The sequence below is a fragment of the Balaenoptera musculus genome, chromosome 1 (assembly GCF_009873245.2).
Source record: "Balaenoptera musculus isolate JJ_BM4_2016_0621 chromosome 1, mBalMus1.pri.v3, whole genome shotgun sequence".
In the NCBI taxonomy this organism is placed as follows: domain Eukaryota; kingdom Metazoa; phylum Chordata; class Mammalia; order Artiodactyla; family Balaenopteridae; genus Balaenoptera; species Balaenoptera musculus.
This window is the reverse complement of record NC_045785.1, coordinates 21,288,611-21,315,427: the sequence shown is the minus strand read 5'-3', so window position 1 is coordinate 21,315,427 and position 26,817 is coordinate 21,288,611. Positions and strand designations below refer to the sequence as shown.

At 42.6% G+C, this 26,817-nt stretch overlaps 1 protein-coding gene across 7 annotated transcripts in view; it reads right to left on the bottom strand.

Moving 5' to 3' along the window:
* The window catches only part of WDTC1 (WD and tetratricopeptide repeats 1), a 74,542-nt gene that overhangs the window by 13,738 nt on the left and 33,987 nt on the right, over positions 1-26,817 (bottom strand). For 5 of the 7 annotated variants that reach the window (XM_036831680.1, XM_036832001.1, XM_036831519.1 and 2 more), the window contains 9 exons: positions 11,528-11,574; positions 10,972-11,083; positions 8,024-8,214; positions 5,395-5,577; positions 4,142-4,236; positions 3,614-3,729; positions 2,221-2,296; positions 1,524-1,632; positions 558-731 (listed from right to left, as the gene is read on the bottom strand). In XM_036831680.1, the coding sequence (XP_036687575.1) occupies positions 558-731; positions 1,524-1,632; positions 2,221-2,296; positions 3,614-3,729; positions 4,142-4,236; positions 5,395-5,577; positions 8,024-8,214; positions 10,972-11,083; positions 11,528-11,574 (1,103 nt within the window). The remainder of the gene's footprint in view (positions 1-557; positions 732-1,523; positions 1,633-2,220; positions 2,297-3,613; positions 3,730-4,141; positions 4,237-5,394; positions 5,578-8,023; positions 8,215-10,971; positions 11,084-11,527; positions 11,575-26,817) is intronic. The other 2 variants (XM_036831837.1, XM_036831910.1) reach the window with 1 other exon arrangement.

The following is a 26,817-nucleotide window of genomic DNA, read 5'->3' as shown; positions in this document are numbered from 1 at the left end:
GGGGCCCTGATGGTCTCCAAAGATAAAGGGTTCTTCAGGATATGGACCTACTCCCTTACCACCAGCCACTACAACTCAGCAAGACCCACAGACAGCTTCGGATGTCTAGGATCTTGTTTGTGTTTGGTCCGAACGGTCCAAGAGCATAGGAAAGCAAGCCCCAAGGTCAAGGAGCTGCAGAATCATTTCAAACAGATACCAACTGAATTCACCAAATGCCTCATTTCCATCTAGCAAGACTCTACTGCTCCTTCAAAGTCCAATTCAAGGCGCAATTCTCCAAGAGTGGGGATTAACCATTCTCCCAATTCCTACTTCCAGTGGTCACAGCATTTTCTAACAAAGCACCATGTTGAAGCTACTTGTGAACATGTTCCACTTAACTGTGAGCTTTCTTGGTGTTTGAGGCTTCCTGACTAATAAGTCAGGCACTTGCCCACCACTAACCTGGAGGTGGGGAGGAGAAGCCTGGGCCTAAGAAGCCCTAAGAGGCAGCAGGATGTCACTGCTACCTTCCATGGATGCCTCAGCAGCTTGTTTCCATCAGGCCCACTCACCACTTGCGCTTCATGTAGGCAGCAGCTCGGTTCCCGTAGAGCATGGCGTTGTGAGGGGCCCTCTGCACGGCCTTGCTGTAAAGCTGAATGGCCTGGGTCCACTGCTGGCAGGCAAAAGCCTCATTTGCTTGCTGTTTCACACGCTCCAGGTATGGGGGCAGCTCTACTTGGGGGCTGTGCAGGAAGCAGAGCCAAGTCAGGCCAACCAAGGAAGGCCAGAGAAGCCTCTCAGGAAGTCTGTAGCCCTGCCTGAAGGCCACTCAGGTTTTCCCGGTCCCTGGGATCTGCACTGTCATCTAAAAGAGGGTACCACTCCTATCCTTGGCCTGGGTTATTGTGATAGGTAATGGTCACAATTCCAGATGCTCTGAGCCAGTGGGAAAAAAAAAAAAACAGGGAGAAATGAAGCTGTCCTGGACAGGTTTAAGGGAATTCTTAATCAAACTCCTGGGCATGAAAGTAGCTGACACCTACAGCCTCCATGCTGAGCCGAACCTCGTTACCACCCAAGTGCCTCCCATGGATCTCTCTATAGGTAAATTACGTTTCTCTCAAGGGCTAGAGGATCTGGGCACCTCTGTATCCAAAGCCCAGCACAGGGCCTGGCAGTGAACAGAGGCTAGAAGATGCTATGAATGGAGGAAATATAATGGGGGAGGCCCGTCTGTGTGCGACCGCTTTATAGGAGGGAGCCCAGTGCTAAGAGGAGCTAGCCCCTGGGTCCTGACGCCAGCTACTGGTATCAAGGGACCAGAGCTTCAGATTGAGCATGACTGGAGTCCTACCAGGAAGAAGTGGCACCGGGACCACTAGCCACAGTCCAGAAGCCTCTTTGTCCCAGTCCCCTGACTCTGGGGTGTATGCCTGGGGGGCGGTCAGGAGGAAGGTTTACAGGACGCGCCCTCCCTCCAGTCCAGTGGGGTGTAACTGGGGCTGGGAAGGTTGGGAAAGTCAGGCTGGCCTCACCTGACATGCCCCCTACTCTCTGCCAGCCGGAAGCCGTTGCTGTGAAGGTGCAGGCCATTGGACACACCGTTGGACACACCATTGGTGGACATCTTGCCATTCTGAACTTCTGAGAGGGGGTGGGCAGAAAGGAACAGCAACAACTTAGGAGGAGGTCCTCGTTTCTCCTCAGCAGCCCTCCAGCTTCCACCACAGGGTCTGATGGTTCCATTGTGGGGCTAGCCCTCCAGGGTAGGTCTATTCCCAGAAAGCAGGCAAGGACATAAAGAAAAGCCTGTGCGCCCTCTGCTGGCTGAAGAGGGCCATAACTTCAACTTGGCATTAGCTGGGGGTGGGGATGGGAGTGGGGGGTGAGGAGGTGCCTCAATCAACTGTAGGCCCCAGGAAGAAATCAATGAGGAGCCTGGGCTGGGACGAGAAGGGAAAGACAATTACTTCAGGCCCTCAAGAGCCAAGCCATGGAAAGAACCTGCTTTTTCTGAGGGAAGTGAAAAGGGCTGTGACGCAAACCCCTTTGACAGACCTCTCTGACCTAATATTACCTTCCTTCTTACTGTACAGTGTTATTTCAGAGAATCTACTCCTTTTGCAGGATCACAGCCAGCACAAGGTAAGTGGCAGGCTTCTCAGCAGAGGCAGTATACACTCATGCTCCCCAGCAGAGATGCCCTAAAGGATACCCGAAGGGAGAACTTACCCCCTGAGGAGTGGCATTTTCTAGGCAAGAGGAAGGTGTACGGCCGCTGCTTGTAAGTCAGGTCAAACAAATAGACCTAGAGTGCAGGGGTCAAGAAAAGAATGGACACTGTGAGGCAAGAATGTGGCTGGGCTGTGAGCGAGGCCTGGGTGGCTCTCAGGAGCACAGCTGAGTGTTGAGCAGGGAACCATCAAGTGAGGGAGAAGGGGTGTTTCTATGCAGCAAACCTCAGGCAGGAAAATCTCGCCAGTTCCTGGCCCTTAGGGTGGATGGCTTGAAATACTGTCCTTACTTCGAATCACATGTTTATGAGGTCAACAAGGTTCTCAGAGGTCTCATGTTATAGATGGGAAAACTGAAGCCTCAGAGCAGAGAAGCAATTTGCCCAAAGTAACACTGCTAGTTACTTCCCTCAGTAAATATTAGCTATTATTACTTACCATTTATTGAATTCTTACTTTGCTCCAGGACCTCTGCTAAGTGTTTTATATGGCTTTTTTTCATTTCATCCTAGAAACCCCCCCACGAAAAGGTACTATTATCATCACCCCCTGAACAGATGAAGAAATGTAGGCTTAGACTTTAATTAATTTATCCAGGGCCATAAAAGCAGCAGGTGGCAGAGTCAGGACCCAAAACCGAGTCTGTCTGGCTCCGAACCATTCTGCTAGACTGTCTCGCCACTCATCTTTATGCTACCTTTAAGCCAGGTGACGGCTAAGCAATCTGAAGCCAGAGCCCTCTTCTGAACTCAAGGGCTCACCTAGTCTCCATCCCATTTCTCTTGTGTCACACCTTGGCTTTAAATGTCATCAACGGTTTCACTTGCCATGTCACTCCCATCAGCCTAGGATGGATCATATTTCACATTTGTTTCCCTCGTGTTTATGATAATGCTACCCCCAGAGTAAGTACTCAGTGACTTTGTAGAGTAAATGAATTTATGCAAGGCTTACTAAATATCCTGACTGAGAGATGGTAAACAGAAGGGTTAGCAACCTGCCGTTATCAAAGAACACTTCCCAAAGCTGGCCCTAAACTGCAGCCTGGCTGCATGCTCTGAGCCCCAGGATTTCCTCCTAGGAAAATAGCAGATGAGGAAACCAAGGTTCAGGAAAATGAAGAGAGTTGTTCAAAGTCACAGTACACAGCTAGTAAACAAAAGGCCAGCATCTGAAGACAAGTCTGTCAGTTCTATACCTTACACTCAAGGCCAGGGCACCTCTCTAGGAATTCCAAAGATGCCATGGCACTTCCACATTTCACAGTAACGTCATTTACAATGAGGCTTCTTGTCTGCCTCATCATAGGGGTTGTGGGGTACACAGCCCTGGCTGATGGATATGAGGGTGGGAGGGGGAAGGGCAGAGCCACGTTGGGCAGCCGTCCATACCTGCTCTCCTCCCATGTTGACCAGCAGCTCTGTGCCATTGGGGCTGAAGGTCACATAGGTGGCAACCAGCACTCTCAGACGGTTGTTGTAGTCGGGCAGCTTCACTGGCAGGTGACCTGCAGGGAACAGCCCTGTTACCCTAGTGTGAGGCTTCCAATCCCTCCCAAAAGGGGCAGGGAGTTGTGAGAAGTCAACCATATCAATGATGATAGCCATCATCTTCATCAGAAAAGCAACTACAAGTGTTGAGCCCTTACTGTATGAACTGGGCCAACTGTGTTATATGCTTTATCTCATTGAGTCATTACAACCCCATTTTACAGAAAAGAAATTTAAGACTCCTCAAGGGTAAGTAATTTACCAGAGGTTATATGATAGCTGGTCACTGACAGTCAGCATCAAAGCCCAGGTCTGCCTGATTCTAAACCCCTTGCTCTTGGTCACCATGCCATGCTGCCTCCTTGCACTGCCCCAGAGACAATCAACACCCTGCCAAGAGTTTAGGGCCAGAGTTGGGCTGAGCCCTACCTGCTACGTAATACTGGGCTGCACCATCCGGAAGGGGCTTCTGCCGGTCACAGAAGGTGTGCACACCTGCTGAAGGGCTCTGCTTCATGCTCTTTCTGGTGGGAAGGCAAACCATATAGATTATAATGCCTAACACTACTCCTGGCTAGACCATACCACACTTCCTGGAGAAAAACCCAAGTGTATACCCCTGGAGAGATACAGGAGGAGGTACCTTTCTTATCTCAGCACCCCCAAAGGTCCACCAACTAGACAGCTGTGGACACATACATTACAGTGCTCTATAAGTAGGTCCTGCTTACTTGTCTTGGTTCATGGCCACCCTATTACTCCCATTTTACAGATGAGGAAGCTAAAAGCTCAAGGTCCACCCTAAGTCATGCAGTTTGTGAAGAGCAATAGTGGTCACCCAAATCCACAAATTAAAGTAATGCAGGCCAGAAGTTTCTGCACTTGTCCCAGGAGTCCACTGAAAACCCAAGCTGGCGGAGCCGCTCAGGTCTGGGACTTCTGTGGAGATTCTGAGTATATTCTACTTTTGTTTAAAAAAAAAAAGAATAAAGTAGATTTATATGTACAAATAAAGGAATTACATGTATAAAATTATAACTGTACATACACTCATAGTGAAAGAACACGCAGAAAATACTATATACAGTGATTTCTTTCAGGTAATGAAGTATGGGTAATTTCTTTAATACACTTTTCACATTTTCCAAAATAAGCATGGATTAAATTTTTTAAAAAAGAATCACAAAATTAAAAAAACCCACCTCAGGGCTTCCCTGGTGGCGCAGTGGTTAAGAATCTGCCTGCCAATGCAGGGGACACGGGTTGGAGCCCTGGTCCGGGAAGATCCCACATGCTGCAAAGCAACTAAGCCCGTGCGCCACAACTACTGAGCCTGTGCTCTAGAGCCCGTGAGCCAGAACTACTGAGCCCATGTGCCACAATTACTGAAGCCCGCGCGCCTAGAGCCTGTGCTCCGCAACAAGAGAAGCCACCGCAATTAGCCCGCGCACCGCAACAAAGAGTAGCCCCCACTCGTCGCAACTAGAGAAAGCCCGCACGCAGCAACGAAGACCCAATGCAGCCACAAATAAATAAATGAAATAGATACAACATTAAAGAAATAAAAAATGTAAAAAAAAAAGCAAAAAAGACCCACCTCAAAAAGAAGAGGGCATGGCAATGAGGGAAAGGGGCAGCAGGTTCCAGGTTCCCTTGCCCATGGGAGGCCGTGCTATTCATACCTGTGGTTATGGATCATGCGAATGTCATAGAGCCTCACAAAGGGCCCACTGGCCCCCACTGCCAGGCAGTTGTTGTCCTGGGGGTTGACGGTGAGGCACTTGGCCTCCACCAGCTGGCCACAGTACTCTGTCAGGTCAATCAGCACCTCCGAGTGTTTGCTGTTCTCCCGAAGGTCATACTGGCTGTGAGAGAGGACACAGTTAGGGATTGGGGGTTGTGTCCGTGGGTGGAAGGCAGGGGAGAAGCCAAGGCCCAAATGCAAAGGAATTGGGAGGGGCTTTGAACCTGTTTGTAAATAATTAAGAATGTCAAAAACTACTCCCATTTCTTGAGTGCCCAGTGTGCCAGGCACCTATAGTAGGCTTCACACACATTCTGTTTTATTCTAACATAATTATTTAAGGTAGATACTACTAAACCCTTTTTTTTAACAGATATCAATATTATTGCTACTAAGTACTATTACTACTGACTACTAACACTTAGTGAGAAATTGCTTTGTGTCCAGTATTGTTCCCAAGTGTTATACATGTATTATCTAAATAAATTCTCACACCATCCCTAGGTACCACTAGAAGTTCAAAGAAGCTAAATAACTTGCCTGGACGACACTGCAGTAAGTGCAGCGCTGAGATAGTGCAGAGCTGGAAAGACTGCATTTTAACTGCTCTGCTCTGCTCCTTGATTAAGAATAATTCTATTCTTAATCTAGTTTCTTGCAGGAGACAAAAGAAGTATAGAGGTGACAGAAAAGAAAATCTGGAGATCATCTAAGAGCTACCTAGAAACACCAACTGCCAGGACAAGCCCAAGTCCCATCTGGGTGGTAAAGGTCATGCCAAAACATCCACCCAGCGTCAGCACACTCCTACTGGGGAACTGCTTTGATGCTGGGACACAGGCACATCCAGAGAATGGCGAGGGCATCATTCATGTGCTCACCCACCTCTGCCTAAACATCTCCAATAATTTCTTCATTGTTCACTTATCTTTCTAAGCCATCCTCACCCGATTGCTCTTCCTAAAATATTGTTTTTGTTGCATCACTTTCTTGCTCAAAAAATTGCAGAGATTCCTCAATACTTTTAGCTTGAGTCTACTCTTCGTTTACTTCTATCAAACTACTCAGTCTGGTTTTCAAGACATGATTTCACATACCTCTCCAACCTTGCTCCTCAGTTTTCTAAGTGTGGGTCAGTTACAGCCTCAGAACTGTGTCCTGTATGTGGCACGTTTACCCATGCCTTCACAAACTCTGCTCAAGCTGGGGAGTCCATTCTGCTTTTCCTTGCCCATCCAAATCCTGTCTGGAAGGCCAGCTTGTGTTCACCTTCTGCTAGGACTCCTCCCCTGACTGTGCCTGCCCCTAAGTGCTTAGGCTCCTGCCCCATGCCCTAGGTGCTTAGCCTCTACCTGCTGCCCTGGCACAGTCTAGTCAGTCAGGGTCAACCAGCGCACCAGACAGTTGGACCCGCCACCGACCAAGTGCATTCTGTCTGCTAAGTACTATGCTAAAGTTTTACGGGCACTATCTCAATTTTAATGCTCAGGCCAACAAAAGAGATATTATGATAATTCCCATTTTATAGATGAGGAAACTGAGGTCTGGGGGGTGAAGTGATTTGCCCCAGACACTGAGTGACAGAGGGAGGACTTGACTTGATCTGTCTGAGTTCTAGTTCATGCATGACTTAGATACCCCTCCTCCTCTGTAACAGGGAAGAGGGCACAAAGTCTCATAGTATCTCAAGGAAGGCAATTAAAGCAGATTGCGGAAATAAGGAAAATGTTCTAAGGTTATATCTGAAGAAAGGAGTTAAAGAAAGGCAATGAGACCATTTTAAGAAGAAGGGAAGTAGAGGCAAAGGTGTGACGCGATATAGGCCAGTGAAAAGGGGAAGAGTCCACTTAACCATTTCTGGCTGGCTATCCCCCTCCCAGGAATATGCCCATTGAGCGACTGTTCAAGGGAAGTGTATCAAGTGCGTCTATGTGCCAGGTATTGTGCTGGGCTCTAGGGACACAACCAAGGACAAGAAAGACGTGGACAAGATGGACAAGACAGACAAAATGCTGGGGGAGTTTACGACTCAGTGAGGGACACAGACAAACAAGTAAACCATCAAGCAAATAAAATAAAAGAACTATAGAGGGTGATGAGAGTTATAGAGGATACAATTAGGGCACGGAGACAAAGAACAATGGTGGGGTGTCTATTTTAGATAGGATGGTCAGAGAAGGTGCTTCTCGGGAGGTGACTCTTAAGCTGTCTCCTTAGGGTAAGAAAGAGTTGAGAAAGAGCTGGGACTGAGAAAACCAGTTAGAGGGAACAGCAAGTATGAAAGCCCAGAGGGGGCAGACGGTGCATCTGAGATGGTGAGAAAGCCAGTGGAGACGGTAAGAAAGCTCAGGAGAGGGTAAGAAGTGGGGAAGGTGAAGAATAGGGTAAGTAAATCAGTGGAGTTTGTTCACTGATAACTGTGTTGGGCAGACAAATGAGGCTGGAACTCTGTTGGAGGGAAGGAGCCAGGCCTGTGGAAGGAAGCAGTAGGGCAGATAGAAAGGGGGAACCAACATGGAGTGGGAGCCAGGGAGGCACAGGCCCCACTCCCTGCCTCAGGCCCTCACCGGATAAGCCCATCCTCAGCAGCGCTCCAGAATGTGTTGGGCCACATGGGCGCCGTGGCGATGCGTTTCACCCGGTTTGTGTGGTCTCCAAACATGTGGATCGTCTCCTTTACTGTCAGGTCGTGGACATGCACCTTGGAGTCAGCTGCCCCTGTGATCAAGATGCGGTCCCCAGCGTGAGGCAGGAACTGCTTGGGAGAGATTGAAGAAGAGGTTGGCAGGTGGTGGGGCTAGGCCACGGAAGGAGACTAGCCTGGATGTTAGCACCTTTTTTTCCCTCTCCATATCAGATAAGAAAACGAGCCCATCCAAGAAAACTTTGGATCTCGAGCATCAGCCTGTAGGCCTAAAGGTCAAAATCAGGATGTGCACCTTTATTTTGCCAGAGTGGTCCTGACCTATGCCAACCTGGACTACCTAAGGAACCCTCTTCCTCTGATTCTTCCCCAGGTAAGAGCTGAATGGATGATAATCATAGCTGTTACCATTTACTAAGCATTTACCATGTGCTAGACATCGAGCAGGTAATTTATCTTATTAATACTTACAATAACCCCATTAAAAATTGAGGTTCGGCACTAGCATTCAGTAGGACTGTCAATTCAAACTCAAGTTTGTCTGACTCCTATATGCCTCATGATGGCTATTTAATAACCTGGGGATTAAGTAATAAATTAGTCTTGAAATGAAAAGGACTTTTAGTGTTATAAGGGAGTGGGTGTTTTAAATTGGTTCAAATATTTCTGGAGAACAATCTGGCAATAGGCAAGAAACATAAAAACTATTTCTATCTTTTGACCTAAAACTTCCACTTCTGAGAAATAATTCTAAAAGAAAAAAGGGACCTGTGCAGAAATGCTCCAAGCAGCACTCCTTATAATGGCAAGTGCTGGAAATGGCTCAAAAGTCAGAACTTGGGGAAGGGCTGAGCATCACGAGAATACATCTTTATGTGGCCATTATTCAAAAGGACAACCCCATCATTCTGATGAAGTTGAGAACAAAATATTCCAGATCACATACGGCAAGGTCAAAATAGCCACAAACATAACTTTGATTAATAATAATTTTTAAAATGTATACAGTTCTATCACCTAGTGTTGAGGAAGAAAAATATTCGGGTCTGGTGTTAGTTGAGTTCTTCTCTTCTTTCTTAAGTTTGAAAGATTGAATTATCTTTTTTTCTTAGTTGAAAAGTTTCTCCCAACCCACAACAAGGCTGAATGTGCTGGGGTCTGGGAGGGTGGGGGAGAGGGTGTTGACATTTTCCTGCATTTAAGTAGCTAAAGTCCCATTTGACTTTAACAATTCACTCTTTCCACATGCACCTCTCTAACAGCTCACCAGGATAAGGGCTAGATGAAACAGATGGAATTTGATCATTTTTAGGGACAACTAGTAGTCTTTAATCCTGGCTGGAGACAACATATACCCCACGCGCAACAGAAATAAACAGGAGAACCCTTGGGAAGAGCTTGTGGCCACTGCCATACTCGTTCCACACTATAGATGCCACCAGGGGGAGCTCGTGGGTTAAATAAATAGATCTGTGGTGTTTTATTACCAGAAGAGAGAGGAACCCTTTTCTATACCTTTTTATAACAGAAGAGGAGGCTGAGAGTCTGTGAATATAAGTGCCTTGCCCAGGGTGTTACTATTAAGGAGTATCAAGGTCATTGTCCAATTCTGGTCTCTGAACTCAACATTTTGTGTTCTATGATACCAGACTGATAGCTTAGGTCCCTTTCCCAGATCTGACCCCACAGATTTAAACTGGACCTAACACTTTTCAGGGGAGGAAAGCAGTCTCTGTTCATCATGCAAGAGGTGAATCAGCATTGTTCTGTCTCTCAAATCACAGAAATTCATCTAGGATTGGTCCCTGGAACAGGAGATGAGAATCAGAGCTTAGGAAAGAAGCTCTGATTAGTGAAATAAGTTGGTTTTGAGCTCTTGAATCTATCTTCTTCTTCAGGTATCTTGCAATTCATCTTGATTTTAATTAGGAAAATATTTCTTAGATTAGTGAGGCTTTCCAAAGGACAGCCTCACTCTCACATACATCCATTACAGAATTTCAGAGCTGGAAAGTCCTTAAAGGTCATTTCCTTCAGCCTTCAACCTAGCAGATGAAAGTTCCCAATGAGGAATACCTCAGTGCTAGGACATTTACTACGTCCTCAGAAGGCCCATTTTACCTTTTTCAAATATCTCTAAGCATTAGACAATTCTTTCCTTCATCAGGCCTACATTTGCTTCTGAAAACTTAACAGTCACTATTCCTAGGTCTGTTCTCTGGGACCGAGAGGCACAAGTTTCATGTCACTTCCACATAACAGGTCTTCAGAGGTCTGAAGTCTTTTAAGTCCGCTGCCTCTTCTCAGCTCAACTCCCCTCCACCAACAATCAGCAGACTCATTTCCTATGAAAAGTAGAACAGCTAAAATCACCTGTGACAGGTGCTTTTTAAATCGATCATCTCATTGAACTGTAACATCAGCGCTGTGGATTGCTACTTCCTTATTTAGTTAAATTATTTATTTACTCATTTATTCATGAATGTGGGGGATTTTCCTTAGCTACTTCCTTTTTACAGATGGGTAAACAGGCCCAGAGGGGTCAGGTGATTTTCCCAGTTCACACAGCTTCCAAGGAGCAGATAAGGGAGTCAAACACAGGTCTGCCTGCTACTGAAGTTCATGCTCAGAACCATACCTCCCATCATCACCACTCACGTATAAGTACAAATTCATTTGGAGCTGGCCTCTTGGCTCTAAGAGAAGAAGCAGAGCATGGAAAAGAGACGGAATTTCAGGAATCACCAGCAGATGCTCAGATCACAAAGATGTCTGTGACCCCAGGGTATACATGGGACACACACATGCAAACACAACCATGTGCACAGCCCAGTCACACCATTCACTTGCTTTGTGGCTTATCCTGCTCACCTTGACAGAAAAGATATTTGCAGTGTGTCCCGTGTGCATGGAAAGCAGCTTCTTATGGTGCAGCGGGTCCCACACAATCGTGTGCTGGTCATCAGAACCAGAGGCCAGCAAGCTGCAAGTAGAGAGAAGGAACAGTTCTGACCTCTCCTCAAGTTCCTGGGCCCCCCTTCCTCTATCCCATGTTTCCCAGTTGATAAGGACTTAGGCTACACAGAACCTGAAGAACAGGAGATGTCACAGAATATAAGGTTATCTTGTAAACAGTGATTGATTCTCTTCTATTTTGTCCTGAGAATTTCTCATCATTCCTTAAATGCAATAGCTTATCAAAAAAACAGGGTTTGGAAGGTCATTCAACTTTCCATCTATCTGGGATTCATTGTTTAACTGTGTATTGATAATGATGAACTAAACTTAAGCACATAGCAGAGAGCAGCAGTCTCCTCTCTTGGGTCCACTCTTTTCCTTAGATCTACAGAGAGGAAGGAAAGTCCCCTTCTCCCAACCTCCCCATACCATTCTCCAGCACCCCCTAGGTGTCAGAGCTCATACTTACTCTCCTTTCTCATTCCACTCCAGACAGTTGACACATCCTGAGTGACCCTGGGGGAGCAAATGGAGAGGGACAAGAAGAGAGCCAATTAGAGGTTCTCCTGGATAACTCGACATCAAGAAGTGGAAGTGAACAGGTAAAATAGCCTTTCCGTCATCAGTGTTTTCCAGGCGTATGTGAGTGACCAGGATTGAATTACACTGCCTGGCATTTTACAATATATAAAGTACCTTCATATTCATGATCTCACTTGATACTGAACCCCTCTGAGCCATAAAGGGCAGATTTCATTGATCCTATTCTGCAGAAAAGTAAACTGAAGTTCAGATAATAGTAGTAGAAGTTATATCCAAACAAATTTCTGCTCCTACCACTAGAGGGGACATGTCAACAGTCCCTTCAAGGGACACCCCCTCAGCCACAGAAAATCTGGCAGAGGAGCAACTGACTGAAAGGCAGCCGATTAGCTAGAAGGCTGATCTTCCTTTCACTTGGCACATATTTAATTCATCGAGCACTTACTGCATGCCAGGTACTGTTCAGATGCTGGGGGCAGAGCAGTATACAAAATAAATCTTGTATTTAGATCTTCTGCAGCTTACTTCCAAGTAGGTGGAGCCTGGTATAGTGAGGTAAATTAAGCTTGGGGATTTGAACTGAGAGACACGGAGAAGTGAGGCAGTTAATGACAGATGCTGAAGTTGGAAGCATGTGCAGAGAGAAGTCATGGCAAAGCTAGAATTAAGAGGAAACAGAATCCATGGAAAGCAGAAGGTATGAAGTGGCAGAAACGAGTCTTACATGGGAGAAGGAGAGAACAAGTCACTTCCATTCCTACACTCTGTTCTTTCTTTCCCTCAGCCTCCCTCATTCTTAATGGCACCTTGATTTTCATTTCATTATCTGCCCAGCCCAAATCAGACCATGTGTAAGTTCACTGTCCTTCCCACAGTGATAGGTTCAGGAACTTAGATCTAAGCCAAATTGGACATGGCATGCACTTGGACACAGGGAGTGGCTCAGAAATGAGCCTGTGACCCCAATCGGATGCAAGGGGACCAGTTGCTGGGAGTGTGTGGAAAAGGAGTTTTCTCATTTTCAGGAGAGAGTCTATGAAAGAGATGGCTTTCTTTCTCTGGATGCTGGGTGTCCTAATGTGACTCCTGGACTTGTGACCACGAGGGTAGCCAGCCTGAGAGTGAAATAAACAGAGAGAGGAAAGCCCAGCCAAGGGAATCACAGAAAAATGGAGCCAAAGTGACCAGAGTAACCAACCCTGATGCCTACCCTACTCCTGGGCTTCCAGTCAGGAGCCAGTCTGCTCATTATTGTTTAAGGTCACTTGAGTTGGGCTGTTACCTGTGGCCCAGAGCATCCTGATTAACTCATTCTTCAGGTCGCAGTTTATCGGCACTTCCCTCAAGATGCCTTTCCCACCCTGTAAATCTGGGAAGGAGGCACATCCTTCCTGTGGGCTCCTACTGTCACACTGTATTATGGCTCTGTGTTGACACGGTTATTTTGCTTCACCACACTGAGCTGCAGGGAAGTGTCCTCTGTGTACTATGTTTACTGTATCCCCTAGGCCAGGTACAGTGCCTGGCACATATCTGCTGCATAATGAACAAGTGAGTCCAGGGGGACTAGTGGGAAGAATCAAGAGACATGAACAAATCTAATTCCCTGACTCTCTAGGCAGAAGAGGCTTTTCCTCTGCCTTCTCCTTCCTTCTTACCCGTTGTCCTATAAAGATTCTCATTTGAGTTGATCCTCATTTCTTTCTGGGTTCTGCACTTAAATACATTATTGACACATTCACTCTGTTCAAACTTGCCAGACCACTTACTGACCTGAGGCCTCTCACTCTCCCACAGCACTTGGTGGAAACCCCACACATGACTCTGGTCACTCTGGATCAGAATCATTTCTGTCCTCACCCCTCTGATTTTCCTACCAGGCTTTAAATTACTTGTGCCCAGGGCTCACATCTTCAGCTTGCAATTTCCCGGAGTACCGAGGGCCTTGAACGAGCGCCACTTACTGAGGGTTTACAAAGAGCGAGGCACAGTACCTTGCACTTGTGGTAGGCAGAACAACGGCCCCCTTACAAACGTCCATGTCCTGATCCTCTGGAACCCATGAATATGTTATGGTAGGTGGCAAAAGGGGCTTTGCAGATGGGATTAAGGTTAAAATCCTTGAGGTGGGGAGATCAGCCTAGATTATCCAGGTGAGCGCAATATAATCACACGAGTCCTTAAAATCAGTGAACCTTGGGACTTCCCTGGCAGCCCAGTGGTTAAGACTTCGCCTTCCAATGCAGGGGGTGCAGGTTCAATCATTGGTCAGGGAGCTAAGATCCCACATACCTCGGGCCAAAAAACCAAAACATAAAACAGAAGCAGTATTGTAACAAATTCAATAAAGACTTTAAAAATGGTCCACATCAAAAAAAAAAAAAAAAATCAGTGAACCTTTCCTGGCTGCAGAGAGTAGAGAGATGTAGGTATGAAAGGGACTTGACCTGCTATTGCCAGTTCTGAAGATGGAAGAAGGGGGTCACGAGTGAAGAAATACAGCAATCTCTAGAAAGCGGGAATTGCAAGAAAACGGATTCTACTCTACAGCCTCCAGAAGGAGCATAGCCCTGTCAAGACTTTAGCCTGGTGAGACCCATGTCAGACTTCTGATCTACAGAACTGTAAGATAATAAATTTGTGTTGTTTTAAGCCACTAAGTTTGTGGTAATTTGTTGTGGCAGCAATAGGAAACTAATACAGCATTCTACATCCATTATCTTGTTTAAGAAACAGGTATCGATTCACAGAAAGATAGACAAGATGAAAAGGCAGAGGGTTATGTACCAGATGAAGGAACAAGATAAAACCCCAGAAAAACAACTAAATGAAGTGGAGATAGGCAACCTTCCAGAAAAAGAATTCAGAATAATGATAGTGAAGATGATCCAGGACCTCGGAAAAAGAATGGAGGCAAAGACTGAGAAGATGCAAGAAATGTTTAACAAAGATATAGAAGAATTAAAGAACAAACAGAGATGAACAATACAATAACTGAAATGAAAAATACACTAGAAGGAATCAACAGCAGAATAACTGAGGCAGAAGAACGGATAAGTGACCTGGAAGACAGAATAGTGGAATTCACTGCTGCGGAACAGAATAAAGAAAAAAGAATGAAAAGAAATGAAGACAGCCTAAGAGACCTCTGGGACAACACTAAATGCAACAACATTCGCATTTATAGGGGTCCCAGAAGGAGAAGAGAGAGAGAAAGGACCCGAGAATATATTGGAAGAGATTATAGTCAAAAACTTCCCTAACATGGGAAAGGAAATAGCCACCCAAGTCCAGGAAGCGCAGAGAGTCCCAGGCAGGATAAACCCAAGGAGAAACATGCCGAGACACATAGTAATCAAACTGGCGAAAATTAAAGACAAAGAAAAATTATTGAAAGCAGCAAGGGAAAAACGACTCCCATAAGGAGTTCCCAAGGGAACTCCCGTAAGGTTAACAGCTGATTTCTCAACAGAAACTCTACAAGCCAGAAGGGAGTGGCATGATATACTTAAAGAGATGAAAGGGAAGAACCTACAACCAAGATTACTCTACCCAGCAAGGACCTCATTCAGATTTGATGGAGAAATCAAAAGCTTTACAGACAAGCAAAAGTTAAAAGAATTCAGCACCACCAAACCAGCTCTACAACAAATGCTAAAGGAACTTCTCTAAGTGGGAAACACGAGAGAAGAAAAGGACCTACAAAAACAAACCCAAAACAATTAAGAAAATGATAATAGGAACATACATATTGATAATTACCTTAAACGTGAATGGATTAAATGCTCCAACCAAAAGACACAGGCTTGCTGAATGGATACAAAAATAAGACCCATATATGAGCTGTCTACAAGAGACCCACTTTAGACCTAGGGACACATACAGACTGAAAGTGAGGGGATGGAAAAAGATATTCCATGCAAATGGAAATCAAAAGAAAGCTGCAGTAGCAATACTCATATCAGATAAAATAGACTTTAAAATAAAGAATGTTACAAGAGACAAGGAAGGACACTACATAATGATCAAGGGGTCAATCCAAGAAGAAGATGTAACAATTATAAATATATATGCACCCAACATAGGAGCACCTCAATACATAAAGCAACTGCTAACAGCTATAAAAGAGGAAATTGACAGTAACACAATAATAGTGGGGGACTTTAACACCTCACTTACACCAACAGACAGACCATCCAAACAGAAAATTAATATGGAAACACAAGCTTTAAATGACACAATAGACCAGATAGATTTATTTGATATTTATAGGACATTCCATCCAAAAACAGCAGATTATACTTTCTTCTCAAGTGCACACGGAACATTCTCCAGGAGAGATCACATCTTGAGTCACAAATCAAGCCTCAGTAAATTTAAAAAAATTGAAATCATATCAAGCATCTTTTCTGACCACAATGCTATGAGATTAGAAATCAATTACACGGAAAAAAAACGTAAAAAACACAAACACATGGAGGCTAAACAATATATTACTAAATAACCAAGAGATCACTGAAGAAATCAAAGAGGAAATCAGAAAATACCTGGAGACAAATGACAATGAAAACACGACAATCCAAAACCTATGGGATGTGGCAAAAACAGTTCTAAGAGGGAAGTTTATAGCTATACAAGCCTACCTCAAGAAACAAGAAAAATCTCAAATAAACAATGTAACCTTACACCTAAAGGAACTAGAGAAAGAAGAACAAACAAAACCCAAAGTTAGCAGAAGGAAAGAAATCATAAAGATCAGAGCAGAAATAAATGAAATAGAAACAAAGAAAACAATAGCAAAGATCAATAAAACTAAAAGCTGGTTCTTTGAGAAGATAAACAAAATTGATAAGCCATTAGCCAGACTCATCAAGAAAAAGAGGGAGAGGACTCAAATCAATAAAATTAGAAATGAAAAAGGAGAAGTTACAACAGACACTGCAGAAATACAAAGCATCCTAAGAGACTACTACAAGCAACTCTATGCCAATAAAATGGACAACCTGGAAGAAATGGACAAATTCTTAGAAAGGTATAACCTTCCAAGACTGAACCAGGAAGAAATAGAAAATATGAACAGACCAATCACAAGTAATGAAATTGAAACTGTGATTAAAAATCTTCCAACAAACAAAAGTCCAGGACCAGATGGCTTCACAGGTGAATTGTATCAAACATTTAGAGAAGAGCTAAAACCCATCCTTCTCAAGCTCTTCCAAAAAATTGCAGAGGAAGGAACACTCCCAAACTCATTCTATGAGGCCACCATCACTCTGATACCAAAACCAGACAAAGATACTACAAAAAAAGAAAATTACAGACCAATATCACTGATGAATATATATGCAAAAATCCTCAACAAAATACTAGCAAACAGAATCCAACAACACATTAAAAGGATCGTACACCAGATCAAGTGGGATTTATCCCAGGGATGCAAGGATTCTTCAATATATGCAAATCAATCAATGTGATACACCATATTTACAAATTGAAGAATAAAAACCATATGATCATCTCAATAGATGCAGAAAAAGCTTTTGAAAAAATTCAACACCCATATATAATAAGAACTCTCCAGAAAGTGGGCATAGAGGGAACCTATCTCAACATAATAAAGGCCATATATGACAAACCCACAGCAAACATCATTCTCAATGGCGAAAAACTGAAAGCATTTCCTCTAAGATCAGGAACAAGAAAAGGATGTCCACTCTCACCACTATTATTCAACATAGTTTTGGAAGTCCTAGCCATGGCAATAAGAGAAGAAAAAGAAATAAAAGGAATACAAATTGGAAAAGAAGAAGTAAAACTGTCACTGTTTGCAGATGACATGATACTATACATAGAGAATCCTAAAGATGTCACCAGAAAACTACTAGAGCTAATCAATGAATTTGGTAAAGTTGCAGGATACAAAATTAATGCAAAGAAATCTCTTGCATTCCTATACACTAATGATGAAAAATCTGAAAGAGAAATTAAGGAAACACTCCCATTTACCATTGCAACAAAAAGAATAAAATACCTAGGAATAAACCTACGTAGGGAGACAAAAGACCTGTATGCAGAAAACTATAAGACACTGATGAAAGAAATTAAAGTTGATACCAACAGATGGAGAGATATACCATGTTCTTGGATTGGAAGAATCAACACTGTGAAAATGACTATACTCCCCAAAGCAATCTACAGATTCAATGCAATCCCCATCAAGTTACCAATGGCATTTTTTTACGGAACTAGAACAAATCATCTTAAAATTTGTATGGGGACACAAAAGACCCCGAATAGCCAAAGCAGTCTTGAGGGAAAGAAACGGAGCTGGAGGAATCAGACTCCCTGACTTCAGACTATACTACAAAGCTACAGTAATCAAGACAATATGGTACTGGCACAAAAACAGAAACATAGATCAATGGAACAAGATAGAAAGCCCAGAGATAAACCCACGCACCTATGGTCAACTAATCTATGACAAAGGAGGCAAAGATATACAATGGAGAAAAGACAGTCTCTTCAATAAGTGGTGCTGGGAAAACTGGACAGCTACATGTAAAAGAATGAAATTAGAACACTCCCTAACACCATACACAAAAATAAACTCCATATGGATTAGAGACCTAAATGTAAGACTGGACACTATAAAACTCTTAGAGGAAAACATAGGAAGAACACTCTTTGACATAAATCACAGCAAGATCTTTTTTGATCCACCTCCTAGAGTAATGGAAATAAAAACAAAAATAAACAAATGGGACCTAATGAAACTTAAAAGCTTTTGCACAGCAAAGGAAAACATAAACAAGACGAAAAGAGAACCCTCAAAATGGGAGAAAATATTTGCAAACGAATCAACGGACAAAGGATTTATCTCCAAAATATATAAACAGCTCATGCAGCTCAATATTAAAACCTAAATAGACATTTCTCCAAAGAAGACATACAGATGGCCAAGAAGCACATGAAAAGCTGCTCAACATCACTAATTATTAGAGAAATGCAAATCGAAACTACAATGAGGTATCACCTCACACCAGTTAGGATGGGCATCATCAGAAAATGTACAAACAACAAATGCTGGAGAGGGTGTGGAGAAAAGGGAACACTCTTGCACTGTTGGTGGGAATGTAAATTAATACAGCCACTATGGAGAACAGTTTGGAGGTTCCTTAAAAAACTAAAAATAGAATTACATATGACCCAGCAATCCCACTACTGGGCATATACTCAGAGAAAACCATAATTCAAAAAGACACATGCACCCCATTGTTTATTGCAGCACTATTTACAATAGCCAGGTCATGGAAGCAACCTAAATGCCCATCGACAGAAGAATGGATAAAGAAGATGTGGTACATATATACAACGGAATATTACCCGGCCATAAAAAGGAATGAAATTGGGTCATTTGTAGAGACATGGATGGATCTAGAGACTGTCATACAGAGTGAAGTAAGTCAGAAAGGGAAAAACACATATCGCATATTAACGCATATATGTGAAACCTAGAAAAATGGTACAGATGAATTGGTTTGCAGGGCAAAAATTGAGACACGGATGTAGAGAACAAACATATGGACACCAAGTGGGGAAAGTGGCAGGGGGTGGGGGTGGTGGTGTGCTGAATTGGGCGATTGGGATTGGCATGTATACACTGATGTGTATAAAATGGATGACTAATAAGGACCTGTTGTATAAAAAAATTAAATTAAATTAAAAAATTAAAAAAAATTAACTAACTTCTAACTTGAATGATCATCTATATTCTAGAAATACAATGTGAATGTCTCAAAAAAAAAAAAAAAAAGAAACAGGTATCATTACTCATTTCATGGATAAGAAAAACAACGCTCAGAGAGGTTAGGTAATCTGCTGCGATACTGTGATTTATATATACTTATTTATACTTAAAAAAGATATATTTGGTCTTCATCCTTACTTCTGGCACAGAGTTCCTAAAACCCTTGGAATTTCCTAAGTAATAAGAGTGATAAAGGTTTCATGATATTCATAACAAACCTCTTTCAACTAACACCTGAGGTTTATGTTAATGAAGTGATTTTTGGAAAGCACCTAAGGATGGAGAACCAAACATATGATTGGAGGGCGGGAACTTTCAGTCCCACCTCCCTGACTTCCAGGGAGGGGAGAGGGGCTGGAGGTTGAACTGATCACCAATGGTCAATGATTTAATCAACCATGCCAATGTGAAGAAAACCCAAAAAGGACAGGGTTCAGAGAGCTTCTGTGTTGGTACACATGTGGAGATTTGGGGAGAGCGGCATGCTCGGAGAGGGCATAGAAGCTATGCACCCTTCCCATATACCTTGCCCTATGCAGCTCTTTTATCTGGCTCTTCCTCAATTATATCCTTTTATAATAAATCGGTAATCTAGTAACTAAAATGTTTCTCTGAGTTCTGTGAGTCACTTTAGCAAATTAATTGAACCGAAGGAGAAGGTGTTTGGAACCTCTAATCTATAGCCAGTTGGTCCAAAGCACAGGTGACAACCTGGATTTGCCACTGGCATCTGAAGTAGGTGTTGGGGGTAGGGAACAGCAGGGCAGTCTTGTAGGACTGAGCCCTTAACCTGTGGGATCTGATGCTATCTCCAGGTAGATTCTGTCAGAATTGAGTTACATTGTAGGGAACCCAGCTGGTAACAGAGAGTTGCTTGGTGGTGTAAACAAACAAACAAACAAACACCCCCCACACACATGTTAGACATGGCTAATGTGGCACAGCTAGTAGTGGTATCAGGAAGCATTTTAACTCAAGAGCTCAGGCTCTTAAGCACTGTCTGAAAAATGTATTAATGCTTCCAGAATTACTGTATTTGTCTTCAAATCAGTAGTCCATCCAAAGTACAGAAGACAGGCCACAGTAGACAAATATGATACCTATGATTCATTTTTACATAGTAAAAAATAGCTCAGAGGCAGGTAAGTTGGAGAAAGTGTAGAGAGAAAGCCCAAACCAGATTCTACATAAATACAAAGTAACTATTGACAAAAAACATTAATAAAGAGCTCCATAAGTTAGAATGTATGTTTGGGAAGCTAATTTACAAGGCACAGACTGTTTAAGAGGATTTGTTTTGGCCTTGATAAATAAGGCTGGCTTAGATTAGGTACACAATCTATAATTACATGGACAAATACAATGGAAGAAAATATGCCTATGACATATATCAGAATTAAACACTGGGTAAAAAGGGGAGAAAACCTCAAACTTTAAAGGAACAGAGAGGAGGGACTGTTTACAGATGGCTCCTAAAGAGGAATAGACCTCTGTGTGCCTCCCTGGAACCCAGGAAATGTTTCTACTTAGGGTGAGCCTTCCACACCAGGGATCTGGAGAAAACAGAAAGTGCACAGAGAAAGTACCTGGAATAAAAGCTACAAATCTCACTTAAGTTACAAATTACAACCTCTTACTTCCTGCTTAACTTTATTAAATATTGATTATAATTACTATTTATTATAAGTTCCTATAAATTCTAGGTAGCATGGTGTACAGGAGGAAAAGGAGGCACGGAGAAGCATTTTACCACTGACACTGCTTAGAATTGTAGGTGCAGAATGATGATAAAAAGCAAACGGACTTTTAGGTGGTTTTCTTACTGCTTTTAAATTCCTTACAGACCATGCACCCCCTTACAAGTCTGCACTACTGCCCCCACTTTGGCATGCCACTGCTAGGTAGAATACTAGCTATTAATATACCTGATCTCATTATCACTCCCTTTTTACAGGTGAGACCAAGTCTCAGAGATATTAAATAACTTAGCCAGGGTCACACAAATTGTAAACACCAGAGCCCGGATAGGAACCCAGGTCCATATGACTCCAAAGTATTTCTCTGGCTGTGCTGGATTACCTCAAATGTCACCCTTATTCCCACCTGTATTAAAAAGAGATCTCACTGCTGCCATCACCTTACAGAACTGTTTGTCAGTCTGATACAAAGTTAAGCTTATGGGCTTCCCTGGTGGTGCAGTGGTTGAGAATCCACCTGCCAATGCAGGGGACATGGGTTTGATCCCTGGTCCTGGAAGATCCCACATGCCACGGAGCAACTAAGCCCGTGCGCCACAACTACTGAGCCTGCGCTCTAGAGCCAGTGAGCCACAACTACTGAGCCTGCATGACACAACTACTGAAGGCCACGCGCCTAGAGCCCGCGCTCTGCAACAAGAGAAGCCACCACAATGAGAAGCCTGCTCACCACAACAAAGACCCAACGCAGCTTAAAATTAAAAAAAAATAAATAAATACATAAATAAATACATAAATAAATAAAGTTAAGCTTATATCTACCCTATGACCCAGCAATTCCATTCCTTAGGTATTTACTTAAGGGAAATGAAAACATTTGTCCACCTAAAGACTGGTATAAGAATATCCATAGATGCTTTAATTTTTAAAGCCCCACACTGGAAATAACCCAAATGATCATCAACAGGAGAATGAATACACAAAAGTAGTGTATTCATACAGTGTAATCCTACTCAGAAATAAAAAGGAACTACCCATAGATACATGCAACCACATGGATGAAACTCAAAAAATGTTATGATAAGCAAAAGAAGCCAAACACAAAAATATGTATACTATATAATTCCATTTACAGAAAGTATATGAACAGGCAAAACTAATCTATGGAGACAGAAGCCAAAAAGTTGTTGCTCTGAGGTAGGAGTGTTGACTGGAAAGGGCACCATGGGAACTTCCAGGGTGATGGAAGTATTCTCTATCTTGTCGTGGGTGGTAGTTACTCAAGTGCCAAAACTCATCTAACTCAACACTTGAGACCTATGCACTTTATTTTCATGTAAATCATACCTCAGTAAAGAGAGGGGAAAAAAAGGTAGTAATAATAATAGTGATAGTGGTAGCTGATATATAATAAGTGCTATCTCACCATCTACCAGGAACAATATTGTGCCCTTCATTTATGCTTTGAGGTAAACTTTACAACTACCTTGTGATGGAAACACCACCACTATTCTCATTTTTCAGATGAGGAAAAGGTTAATACACCATACTGTATAAACAGTATAGTAAGAATGTGAATTCATGTCTGACAGATTCCAGAGCTTGGCTCTTAACTATGGTGCCATATTGCCTTTTTAATTAATTAATTAATTAATTAATTTTAAAATATTATTTTACAATCTACTTTTTAAAAAAATTTTATTTATTTATTTATATTTTTGGCTGCGTTGTTGGGTCTTCATTACTGCGCGCGGGCTTTCTCTAGTTGTGGCGAGCGGGGGCTATTCTTCGTTGCGGTGTGTGGGCTTCTCATTGTGGTGGCTTCTTTTGTTGCGGAGCATGGGCTCTAGGAGTGCAGGCTTCAGTAGTTGTGGCACGTGGGCTCTAGAGAGCAGGCTAAGTAGTTGTGGCGCATGTGGGATCTTCCCGGACCAGGGCTCGAACCTGTGTTCTCTGCATTGGCAGGCGGATCCTTAACCACTGCGCCACCAGGGAAGCCCCATTTTGCCTTTTTAAATTTCGGGGTATTTCCCTCAAAACTTAAACACCTGCTATGTGCCTGCCAGTACTGTACTGGATCAGAGAGACACAACTGAGCCAGACAGACAAGTCTCCTGTCCTCTGGAGGAGCTGATGAGGTTTTGTTTTCTCCTCCTCTTCTCCAAACTTATAACATTAGCCTTTCCCCATGTTGTTATGATCTCATAAGCATCACTTCAAATGGTTATAGAATATTCCTCCAAAGGTTAAACCATATTCATCTCTACCTTAGTGTTGTACACTTAGATCAGTTCCAATTTTGGTGAGTTGATGTATTTTATTTTATTATTTATTTATTTATTTTTTGGCTGTGCCATGCGGTATGTGGGATCTTAGTTTCTTGACCAGAGATCGAACCCGTGCCCCTTGCATTGGAAGCGCAGATTCTTAACCACTGGACCGCCAGGGAAGTCCCGAGTTGATGTATTTTAAAAGTCCAGTGGGAAAAGAATATTTACAGGTGACTGGGCAACCCAGACTAGGCACAAAGTCATGATTTTTTGCATTTGACTGGAAATATATACAATCTGTGTTGTAATGTTAGGTATAGCCAATGCTACTCAGGAGCTCTGCTGAGCAGTCATGGTGTGGAGAAGTATATTAAAATAAGAAACATTATTAATTAGTACAATTTAGGAGACAACAATCTATCAAAATGTAGGACCTACAGGGAAAAAAATAATAAAAGTCATTCTTGATAAGGGAAAAAGTTGGGACACATTGCATTAAGGGAATAAGAAAAGAGAAGCAAAGAGCTAGGAAGTCTGCCAACCAATGTGTATCCTGGCATAACCCAAAGGACTGGATATCCTTTTGTCCAGATATATTCTTTTACAAGAGGAAGCTGGGTCACACATATGAGGCATATGAGGCAGAATTGTCACAGCAATTCTTTTACAAGAGGAAGCTGGGTCACACATATGAGGCAGAATTGTAAAGTGAAAGAACAGTCTGGGTTCAGCTCTAGCTTGGCCTCTTTCTAGGTGTATGGGCAGTCACTTAAGATTCCCAGAGCCTCAGATATTTCACTGGGAAATGGAGGTGATAATAATGTCATCCTGACAAGATCACTGTGGAGATCAAATGATGTAATATATGCAAGGTGCCTAGCACACTTTGGTAAATGCTGGCTCCCATTCATGGAACTCATCTTCAGGTATCTTCTCTTGCCAACCTCTGTGTGTTCTTCCAGATCCTACTCTCAAAGACCCCTCCACATGGCCAGAATACTCACAAAGGGTATACATCTTGAACAGCTGGACTCTTTCCTATTTACTAACTTTTTCTAAAGGGTTATTTCTGCAGCTATTAAATTGCTACCCTAAGCTCTGACCAAACAGACAACTCATTTATTCCACACCCATTATGTATAAGGCACTGGGAGAAAAGGGAATAGACAGTAGAATAAACAAAGACAGGTCCATGTCTATGGCGACATGAGACTAAGGTCTACCATAACAGAAGAAGGAGAGAGGTACCAAAAAAACCCACAAGGCAGGAGCATCAGGCTTTAAGAGCAAGCTTAAACGATCTTTGAGGACATAGTCTAGACTGGAGACAACTGTGGCCCAGTTTGCATGGATACATGTAAGGGCCCTCTCTTAACTGCAACCCAAATCACATACATCTTTAACATACCCACTGACTTCAGACCTAAACGTTTGTATAATGAAGTTCCACTAAAAAGATCAATGCTCTAGAGATGTTCAGTGGACCCTCCACAGGAAATGCCAACTCGGAAAGAGAGGAAACAGATGGCCACGTGCTTCTCTATAACTCCTTGATAGTGTGAGTATGAGTCTGAGCAAGGAAGATTTAGATGAAAATCCAGCAAACATTAATTAAGCATCTACTAAATGCCAGGGTAAGTGCTAAGCTGTTGCGTATATCGATTCATTTAAACTTCACAATACACGTGTTTATTAGCATGTATTGAGATTACGTAGTTGTAATATGACAGAATGGAGTGAGTCCTGAATGCAAATAAAACTCTTGAGAATTCTTCACTTGCTCTCCATTCACTTAATAATTTGATAGTTATCTTAAAGGCAGAATGATCTGAATACCCAGACATCTCCATAAAATCCTTTTGTTGCTTCTTTAACTTAGTTCAATGGTTTCTCAAATTTTAGTGTGCCTTAGAATTACTAAATGGAGCAGTAAGAGTAACAAGAATAACTAAAACTTAGCTTAACTATGTGTCAGGCCCTGTCCTAATTGCTTCACATAATTACCCTTCAAAATCCATTAAACTGTCCATAAAGGACAGTTAATGTGTTTTCATGTTCACAAGCTGTTTCCTTGAGCAAGTTCTTTAACCTCTCTGTGCTTCAGGTTTTATATCTCTAAAAAAGGAGATAATACACATAACCTCATAGGGTTGTTGTGGGAACCAATTCAACAGTCGTAAAGCATTGTGATAGCTGAGTAGCAAAACTGGAAATCAAATCGAAGTATGTTCTTTCCCTTGCACCATGATAATTCAAGACTTATAGTATAGCCTGATGTGAACTATGATTACTGGGGAAGGAAAAATCCTCCTAGAAGTCATGAAAAGGAACGATTTAAAATATATTTCAACTTCTATATGTTCTAGCTAAAAATCTAAGTATAAATATAGTGGGGCAGGTCAACAACCATAACTCATGTCAGAAAGTTTTTCCTTATGCTGACCTATATCTGCGGTCTATCCCTGCAAAGTCTCTTTATTCATTCAATCTTTTTATTTGATTGACTGATTTTATTTTTATTTTTTATATGCTAAGCACTCTTATACATGCAAAGGCTACAGTGCTAAATAAGAGAGAGAACTCTAGTGGTGGGGGAGAGAAAAAAAATAAGCACAGGAATCAATAAAATGAGTTCAGATAGTGATAAATGCTATGTAGAAAATAAAACATGGTGAAAGGTTATACTTTAGATACAGTGGTCAGGGAAAGCCTCTCTGATAAAGCTATGTTTGAGGAGAAATTTTTTTTTTTTTTTTTAAACATCTTTATTGAAGTATAATTGCCTTACAATGGTGTGTTAGCTTCTGCTTTATAACAAAGTGAATCAGTTATACATATACAATATGTTCCCATTTCTCTTCCCTCTTGCATCTCCCTCCCTCCCACCCTCCCCATCCCACCCCTCTAGGTGGTCACAAAGCACGGAGCTGATCTCCCTGTGCTATGTGGCTGCTTCCCACTAGTTATCTATTTTACATTTGGTAGTGTGTATATGTCCATGACACTCTCTTACCCTGTCACATCTCACCCCTCCCCCTCCCCATATCCTCAAGTCCATTCTCTAGTAGGTCTGTGTCTTTATTCCCGTCTTGCCACTAGGTTCTTCATGGCTTTTTTTTTTTTTTTTTTTCCCTTAGATTCCGTATATATGTGTTAGCATACTGTATTTGTTTTTCTCTTTCTGACTTACTTCACTTTGTATGACAGACTCTAACTCCATCCACCTCATTACAAATACCTCCATTTCATTTCTTTTTATGGCTGAGTAATATTCCATTGTATATATGTGCCACATCTTCTTTATCCATTCATCTGTCTATGGACATTTAGGTTGCTTCCATGTCCTGGCTATTGTAAATAGAGCTGCAATGAACATTTTGGTACATGACTCTTTTTGACCTATGGTTTTCTCAGGGTATATGCCCAGTAGTGGGATTGCTGG